The 16,380-nt window shown below is 55.1% G+C and overlaps 1 protein-coding gene across 1 annotated transcript; it reads left to right on the top strand.

Annotated features, from left to right (window-relative positions):
- The first annotated feature begins 1,097 nt into the window (after window positions 1-1,097).
- NRN1 (neuritin 1) lies at window positions 1,098-11,475 on the top strand. The gene is made up of 3 exons (XM_027524897.1): window positions 1,098-1,562; window positions 5,598-5,742; window positions 8,986-11,475. The coding sequence occupies exons 1-3, from the start codon at window positions 1,508-1,510 to the stop codon at window positions 9,212-9,214; spliced, it is 429 nt and encodes a 142-aa protein (XP_027380698.1). The 5' UTR covers window positions 1,098-1,507; the 3' UTR covers window positions 9,215-11,475.
- The last annotated feature ends 4,905 nt before the right edge of the window (window positions 11,476-16,380 follow it).

Raw genomic sequence — 16,380 nt, forward strand, 5'->3', positions numbered from 1 at the left:
GTAATTTGGGGAGATTTAAGGGGTCGTTTTCATTTCTTTTTTCTCTTCATGCGCTTAAAGTTGGCCGACTGCTTCCTTAGCATGTGATGAAAGAAGCTAGAGTTTAGGCTTCTCTTGGTGCAGAGAAAGGGAAGGAAACCAAAGCTTAACGGCGTTTAGGAAGAAAATAGCTCTGTTCCTTTCTCATCCTTAACTCACGCTGCTGGGTAGCAGCACCTCTCAGGAGCACAGGCGCAGCTGCAGAAGCGCTTGGTTGCAGAGAAGGCTGCGTCTACAAGGGTTTGCGCCCGAGCACCAAAACAGTGCAGGTGTGTGTGGATCCGGGTGTGCGTGTGCGTACGTGAGGTACGTGTGCGCGTGTTTGTGCGGCCCAATAACAACAAAAAAAAAAACCTCAAGAGGCGCATCAGGATCTGAAGGAACCCCTCACACTAGTGATCGCCTCGGAAATTTCCCAAAGGTCTGAGAGTTAGTAAATCCCTTGATCCGACAGTCGCCTTTGCAGAGCTCCTTCCTGCCGGCTCTCCCCGCTCTCCAAGATAGGTGATGCCACGTCTCTAGAAGCGGCCTCTTGCCTGCGCGGGCATCACGGAGGGCACGCGGTGCACATTTCGGGGGCCCCGACGGTGAGGAGTAAACCCCGGGGCCCCGCCGTGTGCGCGCGCTCCGGGCCCTGCGTGCGGGAGGGTCTGGGGCGCTCCGCTGGGTTCGCGGGCACGCGCGTGTGTGTGCGTGAGTGTGCGCTCACGCGCTCCAAGCCGTGCCCCTGAGCCCAGCCGCAGGGTTGGAGAACGCGAGCAGGCCAGCGCAGGGGGCAGGTGGGGGTGTCAGATTCTTAGAGCTGAGCTGTTTTCCCCTCCAGCTCCCGCTCCTCTGAACCCGGCTGCAACGTAGGGAGGGGGCTGGATTCGCCCAGGAGCTGGTGGAGGAGCGGGCTGAAACAATCGAGTGGGCGCGCCAGGACTACCCGGCTGCAGGCGGGGAGGGGAGAGGGAGCCCCGCTTCTGCGCAGAGAGGGGGCGGGGTTGGGGGGGCCCCGGGAACAGCGAGGAGGCGGGGGTGGCCGCCGAGCTGGGGAAGTGGTCCCCCCCAACCCCCGAGAGGCGAGAACTCTTCGGACAGCGCATTAATTGGAGATAACTGATTAATTCGAGCTTCTGATGACTATAAATGGCGATTCTCTACCAAGGTGTCTTTATTTAAAAAAAAAAAATCGTTCCGTGTCATCCCCCACGTCAGGCCGGCTCGTGGGCGTGAGGCTGTACTTCCTCCGCCCCCTCCTAATGGAGTGAACCATTCCCAGCTCTCCCCCTCCCTCGGCCTCTCTCTCTCTCTTTCTCTCCCTTCCTCGCTCCCTCTCTTTCTCTCCTCCCTCTGCCTTCCCCGTGCATAAAGTCTCCGTCGCTCCTGGAACTTGTTGGCAATGCCTATTTTTCAGCTTTCCCCCGCGTTCTCCAAACTAACTATTTAAAGGTCTGCGGTCGCAAATGGTTTGACTAAACGTAGGATGGGACTTAAGTTGAACGGCAGATATATTTCACTGATCCTCGCGGTGCAAATAGGTAAGTGGACGGCGGGCCGGGCTCGAGGAGGGCGGCGGGCGGCCGGGCCCGAGGCACCCGGGGGGACCGACTGGCCCGCGGTCGCCCGGGGGTGCGGAGAAGCCGGCAAACCCCCAGGGATGGGGGCATGGCTCCTAGGGACTGGCGCGTCCCGGGTTGGTTTTGCTAAAAAAGAGAGAGAGAGAGAGACTCCAAATGTTCGCCAGGAAGTGTGTGCGGCGGGCTGTTTTCTGGAGGGGCTTTCCCCTCTTTTTACAAAGCGCACGTCAGTATTTGCTTCTTTCTCTTGGGTGCACCAGGTTTGGGTGCGCTTTGGGGAAATGCATTGCTCCCTGCCATGCTGCAAGGCTTTATTTTGAAGGGTCGAAAGGTGAATGCAGGAACAAGATGGCTAGGCAGCTACAACTGGAAAGTTTATGTGCAGAATGCAAAGATATTCTGGGGCTCAGACTGCTGCATTTAGAACTTTGTCATTCTCCCGCCGCCCCCCCCCCCAATATCCTAACTGCAGCGTTCACACTGGGCACCTCAGACAGGGCTAGGGGGCAAATTGAGAATGATAGGGAACCCCAGAGTATATCTTTCAATACGCTTATCATTAAGGAGCTTGAGTTCAGCTAAATATATATGGATATAATTTTCTATGCACGTTTGCCTCTTCTTTTCCACACAGGCATCTGTATGTTATATACGGGAAAGGGTTAAGAAGTGTTTGCAATATATGGTGTTGGGTGTTTGTAATTTTTGCTAGTTTGGGATTGATTATGGATGGATTTATATAGTCCCCATTTTATGTTAAGGAATCTTGAGTCCTAGTTCCACTGTCGTTGGGGCTTTTGAAAGTTCATATTTTTTTTTCCATCCAAAATAAAGAAGGCGTAATGGAAGGGAACACGAGAAAACTCCCTTCTCTGTTGCTGGGTCAGAGCATTAATTAATGTAGCCTCAAAGTGAAAGTGAAGCAGATTATTAATAGAATGGACAAGAGAAAAAATAGAAACTCTTCAAATGGGTTTTCTGGAGAGGAGGGAATTGTTGGCTCCTGTCATTTGAGGCTGTAGCATTCTTTGCAGACAAATCCTTGCAGTATTGCGGGAGGGGGGTGCTTTAGGGAATTGGTTTGGTTGGGGCAAGAGATGAAATGAATAACATTTTTCTTCATGAGAAATGTGGAACAAACAGGCTTTGGAGTTATCTAAACATTAACATGGATTCTTTGCAATAGGTTTTTATGCATTTGACAGGATTTTCAGAATCTGATTTTCCTTTTTGCATGAACATTGTAGGGATTTTAGAGTGTACAGATGCAGGATGTCGGCGGCATTTCCTTTAATTCCAAGAAATGATTTGATGTTTTGAATCTTTGACATTCATGCAAAGAGGTGCAATAAATAACATTTCTGATTGCAACAAATCCCTTAGATCTTGGAAATAAGTGGATGTGGTTTTTGCAATGACTGCAGATTTTTACAGAGCAGGAGACAGCAGTTGTTTTTGATACAGAGCTTGTAATCAGCAAAGGTTTGGGACTCTGCATTCCCTGTGAGAAATAACCTTACTTTGAACGGGGTAAAAAAGACAGAGACTGTGCATGTGAAATACGCTTGAAACACATTAACCTCAGCCGGGAAATGACCATTTGTTGGCTGTGGAATTGAAATTGAGTGTGTGTGTTCCCGAATGCCTGCCCTTTCCCGAACCGGAGGCTCGATCTTTATTAATTCATGGCTGGGAGCTGTCCCAAATCACTGACATTTGGCAAGAAAAATGGGGGTTGGGCAAAGAGGGGGAGGTGGAGGGGTGGTGAAGGCGAATGAAGACTAGGCGGGAGGAAGTTTGGAATGAATGAGAGGTCGAACAAATGAATGAACGGAAGGAGATGGCACAAGACACGGACACGGTGGAGGACAGGGAAGTAGCCCAGGTCACCCGCCCGAGCCTCGATGAAGCAGGGCTCAGGAAGGACAGCCAGGGTCGCCCGGACTGAGATCTGCCCCGCTGCAGGAGCCTTCCAAACGCGGCCGGGGGCAAGCCCCCGGCCTCCCCAGCCAACTAGAGACCGAGGAGTCCAAGTTGCAAAAGACAGAAATTTTCACGACTTATTTTACACGCACGCGCACACACACATGCGCGCTGTGGAAGGGTTTCCAGCAGCCCCTGAAAACATACCACGGCAGAAGCGCTTCCCGCGTCCCCCCCAGCCCGCTCCCCGACCCCGGAGAACCCAATTCCCCTTTAAAGTATTGTCAGTGCATCTTAGGTGCTGCTTTTTCGCCACCAAGTTTTAGGGATGAAGGTGAGAAGAGATTGGGGGCCGGGGAGAGAGGATGGACTGTATTTTATTTCCTTTACTCGCTGCAAAGCAGCGCTTGCGGTGTGGTTTACAGGGGACGCCGCGCAGGGCTCATTTCATCCGCCCTCGTTCTGTTAGAACAAAAATTCGTTTATTCCTTCATTCTAGCTCAGTGTTCTAGCTGATACTGCAGTCCAAGGGCTCTTGCTATTTCGTGAGGGGACCGGGAGATTGACGAAGGTTGACGTATCGGCCCGAGCTTCCCGTTCCGGATTAGAAAGCTTAAGGCCCGCCCCGCTCTCCCTGCAGCAGTTTGCAAATGGTGTGCTCTCGGAGGCCTCTGCGGGTTCGGTCACCTTCCCCCTTGCCTGCTCCTGGCCCAGGGACCGGCGGCTGGGGGCGGTGAGTTGTCCGGTCCTCCCGGGAGACACACGCGAGCCGTGGCGCCCTGAACGCCGCCTGGAAGCGGCGGGCGCTCAGGGCCTGGACCCTGGAGGCCCCTCTCTCCCCTTCCCTCGCCCGGCAGCGCACATCTGCGCTTCGCGTGCGCACTCCTGGCGCCCAGGGTGCTTTTGGCCGCTGGCTTAGGCATCTTCAGCTCGGTTCGTGCCTTGGGATGGAGAGAAAGGGCCTCGGCAGCGCAGCCGCCGCCTGGAGCCCATCTCTCGGGTCCCGTGCCTCGGGGCTTGGCCGACCTGAGACCAGCATCAAGGACTCGGTGTCCCCTGGGTTTCCTCCTCCACCTGCTGCCACCGCCCCGGCTGCGACCCGGGCCCCTCTGGAGGGAGCCGCGAGCCAGAGGCCGAGATCCCCTGGCGGCAGCCAACCCGGCCCCCAGCTGCAGAGCTGGGGCTTGAAGAGGAAGGGTCGCGCCTCGTCGCTGGCTGGCGGAGCCAGGCTGGTTTTTCCCGAGGAGCTGAGCAAGGCAGAGGGAAGCAAGGGACCGGCCTCGGGGATCTGGCCTCGGGGAGGTGACCCGGGGTCACGAGCTCAGACACATCCTGACCCTGCCGGCCCTAACTGCCCGGGACCACCCTTTCCCCTCCCAGTCTAGGGGTGTAGGGCTTGCAGACGAGGACCTCACTAGGAACTCCACGGTAGACGATCCCTGTTATAGTGAAACAATCCAAGTCAGTGGCTGCTGGGGGCTTCCAGAGAATTTATTTATTCGTTCAGCAGTGCTTGCCCAGCGCCCACTAAGCAGCGGGCCCCAAGCCCAGGGGTTGTTCACAGACTTGGCCCTTGGCTGCTCCCAGCTCTGAGCCTCCCAGCCCCTTCCTCACCCCTGCACTGTGCCGTCACACCCCTCCATCACCTCACAAAAGGGAAACCGCACTTCGAGAGCCTTGATGGGCCGGCTAAGGGTGTGTTGGGGAAGCGAAGCAGAGAGCCAGGAAAAAGAAATAAAAAGGCGGGGGAGGTGAGATGACAGAGCGAAGGAAACCGAAAAAGATGCAGAGAGCGATGCAGGCAGGGGTCGCACGGTAGGAAATAGGAAAGGCCTGGACTCCCCCAACCCCACACGCGCGCGCACGGGCCACCTGCAGAAGACGCTGGGTTGCCTGCAGCTCAGTCGTTCTCGGGCCCCACCGTTCATTCACCTTTGGCCCTGGTGCGCCCCGAGCCTGGGCGCCACTGGACACAGCTGGATGGGGCGATGCTCACTGGGTCCTGGGGGGCAGGCTGCGGGGCTCCAGGGCCGGGTGGTGGCACCGCTGACCAGTGTCCCCTGCTCCCCGCAGCGTACCTGGTGCAGGCCGTGAGAGCAGCGGGCAAGTGCGATGCGGTCTTTAAGGGCTTTTCAGACTGTTTGCTCAAGCTGGGCGACAGCATGGCCAACTACCCGCAGGGCCTGGACGACAAGACGAACATCAAGACCGTGTGCACGTAAGTGTCCTCTCTGTTGCGCGAGGTTCGGTGCTGGGGGGCGCACTGTGGAGGTGGGAGGGCGCCTTGCCTCCCGCCCTCAGGCCTTGGCTGGGGCCTGCCCTGCCCAAGGGGACCCTGTGGCCTGGAATGGGCAGAGGAAGATCCTTTCCTTGGGGCTCAGTCCCACGCTCCGCACCCTGACCCGTGCGCACAGAGGCCCGCGCAACCCGCACCCTGGAACCTCCGGATCCAGGGGTGAGAGGGCACCACCGAGAGCTGCTGGCAGCTCCTCTCCAGGCTTTGAGGCCCTCTTCCTCTTCCTCTCCTGCTGCGGGAAGGAGCACTTCAACCAGGACAGTTGGTTTGGCTTGAGGGGCGTTTTAGGTAGTTCTACCAGGTTTGCCTAAAAGGAAAGGAACGCCCCTATTTTGTCCCCTTCCTCTAATAAAATTCCCCTCTGGCACAGGCCAAGAAACTTCACTGGCAGCAAGTGAGTGCAGATCCCTCTTTCTCTTTCGAGGAGAGAAACTGAAAGAATATTTTATTTTGTGCAGACGGCTTTGCCCAAATGTCCAGTAACCATCTCTGTGGAGTTTATAGCCAATTTGGAGCTTTAGGGTAGCTATCCTCCTCGCTTATCCCCCCACTTCCTGCATCTGCAAGGTGTCCCCAGCCCAGGGCAGCTAAGGGCCCAACAAGGCCCAGGGGTGTTTGCCCAGAGCCTGGCTAGAAAGCACAGCTCCCAGTGGCAAATAAGGGTAGCAGAGTACTGTGGAGGGTCAGTCACATCTCAGCTAAGGCAGACCTTAGAAATACCCCCATCTTCTGCAAGACACATGCACACACACTTTCGTTTTATTTTTCAAAAACAGTTGTAACCCTTCCCACCCCCATCACGGCCCTTCCTGTAAAGCCCAGGTAAAAGGTGTTCCTTGTTTCCCGTAGGTTGCAGTGACCACTTTCTGCACCCTCCTTTGAACATTCTCAAGTCCTTCCTCTCTCCCTAATTCCTTGGGGGTGGCATGTTATTTGTTAAGCACTGAGTAGTTCAATGGGAGTGAATTTTGCTACACGCTTTCTTCAATACCCTGGTGTCCACCAGAAACCACAGAAACTTTCCTACCAGGAAAGGGACAAAAGGCTGGGTCTGGGATGCACACCCACCTGCTTTAGTCCTAAATGCCTAATGACAGGGAAGAAAGTACCTATAAAGATGGGCAAAAGCCTAAACAGAGATCAGCTCTCAATTCCTCCATCGTTTGCCAGAATTTACTTATTCCAAGCTGTTGGTTTCTTACCAGGAAAATGGAAATGGGGCGGGGCCCTCCCAGAGGTGGCAGACCACAGCTGGGCCGAGAGACTGCCCCTCTGTTGGTGGCACTGAAGGCCACCTCCTCTCAGTGCCGGTGCTTAGTCGCTCAGCCGTGTCCAACTCTGCAACTCCATGGACTACAGCCCGCCAGGCTCCTCTGTCCATGGGGATTCTCCAGGCAAAAATACTGGAGTGGGTTGCCAAGCCCTCCTCCAGGGGATCTTCCCAACCCGGAGATCGAACCCAGGTCTCCCGCATTGCAGGCGGATTCTTTACCATCTGAGTCACCAGGGAAGCCCACCTCCTCTCAGACCCACCTGGATTCTGTCCTCCCCTGACCAATCTCTCTTCCAGGAAGACCTGGTCCCCATCTGGGCATGCATAAAGAAAGGAGAGATTGAAACATCCTTTGGGAGGTGTAATTATGCAGAGAGCTGTCCTGCTGCCTCTCCATTTCTCTAAATCTCAGTATTTATTACAAATTGAGGAACTTGGAAGGCCTGTGCCCCAGGCCCTGCAGTCCTCATAAATCAGAGACTCACGGAGGTCATTAGAAAGCAGCCGGAGCTCAAGGCAGTCCAACAGACCTTTATAACTTGACTGTCAGCCAGAAGACGGGGTGGGAGTTGGAAACCAGGACAAAGCCTGCCTTCAGCGTGCTTACAGTCCAGGCCGGTGAGCAGAAAGGAGGGAGGGGAGGAAAGAACGCACAAATTTCGTGGAGGGCCCTCGCTGGTGACCTGACACCAAGGGCCCTGGGGAAGGGGGAGCCAGACCGGAGTTAGCAAGACGGCACGGATCGACCCAGCCCCGAAAGGAGACAGCGGCCCAGGAATCGATCACGGGTTGGAATTATATTTAGTCTGGAGATCTATTTTGCGTTTTCAGAGGAAAAGGGGGGCAAAAAAAAAAAAAAAAAAAGGACAAGTTGGATGAAGGTTGTGGGGGCGGGGCTAGAAGCCGAGCCCGGGAGGATAGAGCGGCCGAGGAAGGCACTGGCTCCGGAAGAGGCGAGCAGGGAGGACTGGGAGCCCGGCCCCTCGAAGGCCGGCGCGGCGGGCTCTACGCTGGCCACGGGCCCTGCGCCTGGGGGCGGGGGGCTGGCACCACCTCCCGAAGGTCGCGGGGGTCCAGGGCCGCGGAAAGGCCTGGGGGTGAGGGGTTGGGGAGAGCAGGGACCCGGGGCGCAGGGCCTGAGCTCTAGGGGTTAAGGAAGCTGGAGGAGGCGAGGGAGCCGGCCCGGGGGCACGGGCGCTGGCACTCACCGACTCCGGGGAGGCAGAGGCGGGCGGCCGTCTCCGCACCGGATCCGAGCCGGGAGGGTGAGGCGAGGGGCCGCGAAGGACCGAAGCGAGCGAGGAAGAGGAGGGTGCGACGAAGGGACCCGGGGGGAAACCCGAGGGGAGGAAAAAGGACGAAGACAAAGAAGGGGAGAGAAGGGAGACGAGGAAAGCGGGAGACAAAAGGCGGAGCGGAGGAGACGGAAGGCCGAGGCGAGCGGGCGCGGCGGCTTGGAGACGGAGGGAGGGGAAGGAAGGGCGAGGGGAGGGGGCGCGGAGCAGCGGGGAGGGCCGCGCGCCGCGCCGGCCGGCCGTCCTGCAAGCCGAGAGGCATTAATGGGCGGCAGCTTGCGCGGCTTAGCGCTGTTTTCCTAGCTGTGCCCGCCGAGGCCGGCAATCTGTCAGCGCAAGCCCAGGTGCCAGCGCGGCGCCGTGGGCGCGGAACCCGACCGGGAAGGGGCGGCCCCACCTTGGACAGCGGCTCCCCGGACTGGACGAGGTCCCGGGGGAGGGGGTAAGGGGGAGAGAGACGGGGCGCCCCGGGCTGCAGAGAGGAGGGTCGCCGGGAGCTTGGCCGGGCCGCGAGGGGGACACTCGCGTGGGCGCAGGCCCGGCGTCCTGTCCGCGCCCACAGTGAACCTCCTTCTGCTCTGTTCTGTTCCTCGCCAGATACTGGGAGGATTTCCACAGCTGCACGGTCACGGCCCTTACGGATTGCCAAGAAGGGGCGAAAGATATGTGGGATAAACTGAGAAAAGAATCCAAAAATCTCAACATCCAAGGCAGCTTATTCGAACTCTGCGGCGGCGGCAACGGGGCGGCGGGGCCCCTGCTCCCGGCGCTGCCCGTGCTCCTGGTGTCTCTCTCGGCAGCTTTAGCGACCTGGCTTTCCTTCTGAGCGCCGGGTCGGCTCCCCTCGCGCGCGCCCGCACTCACGCCATGCTCCCGGAAACCGAGAGGAAGATCCATACGTTCTTTGGGGACGTTGTGATTCTCTGTGATGCTGAAAACACTCATATGGGAATTGTGGGAAATCCTGATTCTCTTTCTGATTTCGTTTGGTTCCTTGTGTTTCATTTGCCAAATGTTACCGATCAGTGAGCAAGCGAGCACAGCCAAAACTCGGACCTCAGCTTCAGTCCGTCTTCACACAGAAATACGAAAACGGCAAACCCACCCCATTCTTTTTTTTTCTTTAATTTTTATTTTTTTTGGCACAAGAATCTCAGGAACGGCCCTGGGCCGCCTACTATATTAATCATGTGAATACATGACCAATGATGGGCTCCTCCTAACAGGAAAGAGGAGAGGAGAAGGCCAGGGAAATGCATTGAAGAGAGCAGCATCTCGTGAATAATTCACGCTCACTGTCTTTCTAACACAGAATCTTGTTTTGATCATTTCCACTGCACATTTCTCCTCGAGAAAAGTGAAAGGACAGATGGCCTTGTGTTTCAAGGCTACAATGGGGAGAGGGAGGGAGTTGAGGAAACCTCGGGTCAGAGGTGCAGGCTGCCAGAAGCAACGCTGCTGACGTCACTGAAAGGTTAAGCTTTACCTGCTCGTGTTGATGCATCTTTCGAAGTCCACTGCCTTGGTTTTCCCTCTTGTTTTAGCTGTTCCACATACAGTAATACCTGAATAGCCAACGGTATAGATCACAAGGGGGGGATGTTAAATGTTAATCTAAAATATAGTTAAAAAAAGATTTTGACATAAAAGAGCCTTGATTTTAAAAAAAAGAGAGAGATGTAATTTAAAAAGTTTATTATAAATTAAATTCAGCAAAAAAAAAAAGATTTGCTACAAAGTATAGAGAAGTATAAAATAAAAGTTATTGTTTGAATAGGGGTGTCCTCTGTTTCCTGCCCCAAGCCTACTTTCTTGGCGAGTTCTCTTGGGGTTCCCTGAAGGGACACAGGATGCCAGGTGGTAAATTCACCAGCTCACCAGCCATCTGTTAACCTACCGTCCTCAAGCCGTGGGTTACCAGAACATCTTGCCACTTCCCTGAAATCGTGTTTGCTTAAGAGAAAGGGGAAGCTATATTTTACTTCTGTAAGCCAAAAGGCAGGGGTCCTTCCTAGGGGAGGTTTGGGGGCGCTGGCCTTGCGCGCCTCTGAGAATGCACACGCGGACCCACGCGGGTCGGAAGCCCGAGCCCCGGCCTGCCGGCCGAGCCCTGCTCGCGACTCGCCGCTTCCTCTGCGGTGGCCGGAGGCAGCTCTCAGAGGAACCACCATTAAGGGCTCCAGCGGAGGGGCCAGAGGCGTGGTCCCTGGCAGGGATCGGGCGAGCCCTTTCATAATTAATAAGACAGCTCAGCTGAAACGGCGAGGGCCCCATCGATCCCGCAGGCGAGCTGCTTCCACCTCCCCTATTTTTGGCCGGCTTGGTCTCACGGAGAAGTAACGGCCCGCGAGTAAACTCCGCGGAGCAGCCCTGGGTCTGGGACGGCCGGAGGAGAGCAGGCTGCGGGAGGCAGAGCCGAATGTGGGTCCCCGGGTTCCAGGGCGGCGAAGTTGGATTTCCTGGACAAAGTGAGGGTGGAGGTCGTGGCGGCGGGGCGGGGCGGTGCGGAAGCTGGCGGACCGCAACGGAGGCTGCGGAGGCGGCCGCGGGTGCCGGCGCCGGCTCCTAAGAGGGTGAGCGGGGGCCCTAAAATGCAATGTGTAAACAATCGCTGGAGTAACCGTTCATAAATCAAACCCAGTGGGTCGCAGCGCAATCTGCATTCCCCCCACGGATTGAATTCCAGCAACACATGCGTCCCTGCGCCCCGAGCACAGGGAAGCGGCGAGGATTCTGAACCGCGGCATCTATTAGCGCTGCCGGCCCACGCACGCGCTGCACCCCCCCTCCGGGGCATATTCCCCCGCCGCCTGCCCAACCCGCCAGCTCTCTTGCCCATCCCTTGTCTCAGGCCAAACCCAAGGAGATCTAGCTGCCTGCGCGCAGTGGTCACCCACCGAGGAACTCTGGTTGTTTGGCAAAATAGACTTTGGTTCTAGTTTCAATGGTAATTTTCGGTCTCAGTATAAATGGCATGATTCTAACCTGAGCTCAGCGCCTGGAATTCAAATTAAAATGTCTGAGCCTGTTTTAAATACGAATCTACTTAATGAGGGAGGGAGGGAAATAAAGAGCGCTTACACCGGCCATTCTTGCTTTAACGTCTTCCCGCCTAGTCATGCCTCTTCCGGCCCCCAAAACGGGGGCGAACCAGCGCGCACCACTGGGCCCTTTGCTCGCCAAAGGAAAACGCACGCGACGTTCTCCCCAGGCTTGAGAGGGCAGGTCGGAGACCCCTGGGACACACGGAAGGCGCCCCTCCCCGCCACGGCGCGGGCTTCCCCCCTGGGAATCGACCACTTCCGAGGTCTGGAAGGAGACCAGGCGGAGGGAGGGGCTCCGTCGCCCTCTCCTGCAGGACCTGGTGCTCCTGCGGCCTCCCAGGCGGGGCTGCCCTCAAGGGAGGCCTGTCTCGGATCTTCCCTGGGAGCCTCCCGAAAGCTGGGTGCCGCGTAGGGGCTCCCTCGCCCTGTCTCAGGCCCCGGGCCCACCCTCACGTGCTCCTGGATGGAGCCCAGGTTCGCGGGGCGCACCTGGCGGGTTAGAGGCCGCTCCTTCTAGCTGCGGTGATTGTTCAGTTATTATCACGCCGTCTTCGACTGTAATTTGTTTAACCAGGATGACATCTCCATATGTTAGCTGGTGTTACCGTTTTGTTTTGTTTTTTTTTTTTTTTAAGCAGCATCGCGGTAAGCCCTGATCCCAGCTCAGGGAGGTATTAACCAAGGTGAGCCGCAAGTCAGTCCCAAGGCGGAGGGGCGGGGCGGGGCGGGGCGGGGGGGGGGGCGGGGGGTGCGGTGAGGAGTGACGATCAAGCAGGAAGGGGATGGGGTCTACCATGCCGACCACCTGGGCCTGGTATTGCACTGGAGGACCTCGGACAGGGGAAGGGGCCTCCTGCCCTCCACCCTCTGTCCAAGTAGACTCAAGACACAGGAGTCAGCCCACCTGAGTGTGATGCTTGGTTATCTTCAGGAAAACCTCTGAGAGGCCCGCTCCAGAGTCCCTGCTCAGCCCGAGCCTTCGGGAGATGGATGTATAGGGGGGCGCAGAGAAGTGCAAGGGAAGGAGAAGGCCGAGGGCGTGCAAACTGAGGACTCAGGCCTGGGAGAAAGATGGGGGCCCTGACCCAGGAGTAGGGCTGGAGGGGCTGGAGGGAGGCAGTCGCCTTGGGCTGGAGACCCCAGAGCTGTGGGCCAGAGGCGGGGCTACAGATGAGCCTGCGGCCTGTTCTCATTCAGGACCCTCCGAAAAGCGAATCTGCACGAGGCTCCCCACGGAGATTTTCTTTCTGTGTATCTGGAAATCCTTTCACTCTGATGGATTCTGTGTGGGAGAGGCGAGTGGCCGCGCGGGGGGCGGGGTGGGGGGCGGGAACCGGGCAGGCTGAGCGCAAGCACTGGGAGTCCAGAGTCAGATGGATGGATAGAGGAGACAGAGAAGCCTTTTCTCCCTCCCCAAACTCCCTCCAAGCCTGGCAGAGTTGCTTCCGGAAGGTCTTCAGCCCTCCTCTCTCTCCCACTCCCTGCCCCCCACAAGGGGCTCCATCCTGGCAGGACCAGCTGGGCACCTGAGGGGTCCACACTCTGGAACAGTCCACCTCCCTGTCCCCCGGGGCCTGAGGGGGGGCTCCCGGCCACCCCTGCCTTCCTTCCCAATACCCACCAAAGGAGATCAAAGGACTGTGGCCTCACCCCTTGCCCCGAGTGAAAACAGAGTGGGAGGCGGGAGCCATGCACACACTTGCTCTCCCAGGAGTCACTGGTGGCCGCTGTCCGTGCCTGCCGAGGCCTGCGTGGCAGGGAACTATGCAATGATGTAGTTTGGAGCTTTCCCCGAAGGAGAAGAACAGCATCTCCTGGGACCATGGCAGTCTGGGTACCAAACCCAAATACCAGAAGGAAAAAACTGGGCCGATAGAGAATAGACTTGTGATTGCCAAGGAGGGAGGGTGGGGTGGGGTGGGGAGGTGGACTGGAGGTTTGGGATGAGCAGATGCAAACTATTACGTACAGGATGGATAAACAACGAGGTCCCACTGTACAGCACAGGGAACTCTATCCAGGATCCTGTGATAAACCACTGTGGAAAGAATATGCTAATGAATACATACACATACAGATATGTCTGAATCACTTCCCTGTACGGCAGTAACACAACATTACAAATCAACTATACGTCAATAGAAGGAAATTTTAAAAAATAAATAGAATGAGCCAGGAAGAAAGAAAGAAACCGGGAGCCGTGCTGCCTAGCCGGACTAAGGCAATGTCCTCCACTCAGCCCTGGTTCAGGGAAGGAAGGACAGGGACAAGGAGGAGTGTAAACCCTGCATCCAGATTCTCACCCTGGATGGACATGCCTTCAGGGAGCCAAAAGACCTGTCACCAGCCACATAACCAAGGCTGGATTCCTTAACCCCTCCAGACCTCAGTTTCCTTGGGGATGGTCATACCCGCCTCATGAAGTTGTACTTTGTCTCAAATGTGATGACGTAGATGAAGCACTTTCCTGCCACACGCCTCTTACCTACTGTTAGACGTTATTATTCTTGTTTGCGCCTGCCTCCACACAGGCTTGACCCCATGGTCTTAATGAATTCTTTAAAATCATCTGGAGTGGAGAACTTCATTACGGCCTTTAATACTGTGAGGCACCTTTCCTTTATAGTGCTGCGTGTGTGTGTGTGTGTGTGTGTGTGTGTGTGCGTACGTGCACGTGCCCTCAGTCACGTCCAGTGCTTTGTGACTTCGTGGACTGTTGCCCACCAGGCTCCTCTGTCCACGGGATTTCCCAGGCAAGAATACTGGAGTGGGTTGCCATTTCCTTCTTCAGGGGAGATTCTCAACCCAGGGATCCAACTCATGTCTCCTGCATTGGCAGGCATGTTCTTTTCCACTGAGCCACCTGAAAAGCCCCTTCCTTTATAGGCCAGCAACTTAATTTCCTCTTGCTACAGGCTACCCAGTGCTCCAGCCTGCTCTGGTCTTCTTAGGAAGCTCTAGATAAGTTTCCTGAGTTGTCACCCTCTGGACAGGGTCTGTGTCCCTAGACCCTACCCCGCCCCACCTGGCATGGGAGCCTAGGCCAGCCTCCTGCCCCTCACTGCTTGCCAACCCTCAATCTGGGGTCCCTAGTTCTCGCAACACTAAAGGGTCTGCTCCAGAAGCCTCCCCCACAGCTTCTCTCCCCACTCCTGCCCCCCACCATTTATATTAAATCACTCTCTCGAAATTAAACCAGAAAAAGGAATCATTCCTTGTAATCAGCCATGTAATACAGTGCTACACAGAGCCAAGAATATTAACCCACCCTGCACTAATGTTAACAAACAAGTATATTCTCATACACCTCTCCCCAGCTCGTGAAAACACATCCTGACATACACTCATATGGAGGGTGGGCTTTTTTTTCACTTTTACAGAATTATGATATACTTCTCTTCTACTAATCCTTCAAGATCAACAGCTAAACCTATAGCTCCTTCTTTTAAATAGCTACACAATGTTTCTTAGACAATCATACTACAATTTATTTCCACCCATCAATGGACATTCAGGCTTTTCCAGTTTTATTTGTGTGTCCTACAAATATTGTTGTAATAAAGATTCCTGTTGAAACAATGTTGCTTACTAGTATTTTTATTTCTTCAGTAGATTCAGTTCAGTTCAGTCACTCAGTCGTGCCTGACTCTTTGCAACCCCATGAGTCACAGCACGCCAGGCCTCCCTGTCCATCACCATCTCCCGGAGTTCACTCAAACTCATGTCCATCGAGTCGGTAATGCCATCCAGCCATCTCATCCTCTGTCGTCCCCTTCTCCTCCTGCCCCCAATTCCTCCCAGCATCAGAGTCTTTTCCAATGAGTCAACTCTTCGCATGAGGTGGCCAAAGTACTGGAGTTTCAGCTTTAGCATCATTCCTTCCAAAGAAATCTCAGGGCTGATCTCCTTCAGAATGGACTGGTTGCATCTCCTTGCAGTCCAAGGGACTCTCAAGAGTCTTCTCCAACACCACAGTTCAAAAACATCAATTCTTCGGTGCTCAGATTTCTTCACAGTCCAACTCTCACATCCATACATGACCACAGGAAAAACCATAGCCTTGACTAGACGGACCTTTGTTGGCAAAGTAATGTCTCTGCTTTTGAATATGCTATCTAGATTGGTCATAACTTTTCTTCTAAGGAGTAAGCGTCTTTTAATTTCATGGCTGCAATCACCATCTGCAGTGATTTTGGAGCCCCAAAAAATAAAGTCTGACACTGTTTCCACTGTTTCCCCATCTATTTCCCATGAAGTGATGGGACCGGATGCCATGATCTTCATTTTCTGAATGTTGAGCTTTAAGCCAATGTTTTCACTCTCCTCTTTCACTTTCATCAAGAGGCTTTTGAGTTCCTCTTCACTTTCTGCCATAAGGGTGGTGTCATCTGCATATCTGAGGTTATTGATATTTCTCCCGGCAATCTTCATTCCAGCTTGTGCTTCTTCCAGCCCAGCGTTTCTCATGATGTACTCTGCATAGAAGTTAAATAAGCAGGGTGACAATATACAGCCTTGACGTACTCCTTTTCCTATTTGGAACCAGTCTGTTGTTCCATGTCCAGTTCTAACTGTTGCTTCCTGACCTGCATACAGATTTCTCAAGAGGCAGGTCAGGTGGCCTGGTATTCCCAGCTCTTTCAGAATTTTCCACAGTTTATTGTGATCCACACAGTAGATTGCAGCTGCTGCTGCTGCTAAATCGCTTCAGTCGTGTCCGACTCTGTGCGACCCCATAGATGGCAACCCATCAGGCTCCCCCACAGTAGATTAGATCCCCTCAAATTTGGATTGCTGAACAAGAAGGTATGTATATGTGTTTATTTTTTATTTTTAAATGTGTATGTCCTTTTAATCTTTTTACTGTTTCATTACATTCCCGAAGAGCATACTGCTCGTCTGCGCACACCCTCGTCAGCACCGCATGTCAGCACTGCTCGTCTGCGCA

This window comes from Bos indicus x Bos taurus, chromosome 23 (assembly GCF_003369695.1).
Source record: "Bos indicus x Bos taurus breed Angus x Brahman F1 hybrid chromosome 23, Bos_hybrid_MaternalHap_v2.0, whole genome shotgun sequence".
NCBI lineage: Eukaryota > Metazoa > Chordata > Mammalia > Artiodactyla > Bovidae > Bos > Bos indicus x Bos taurus.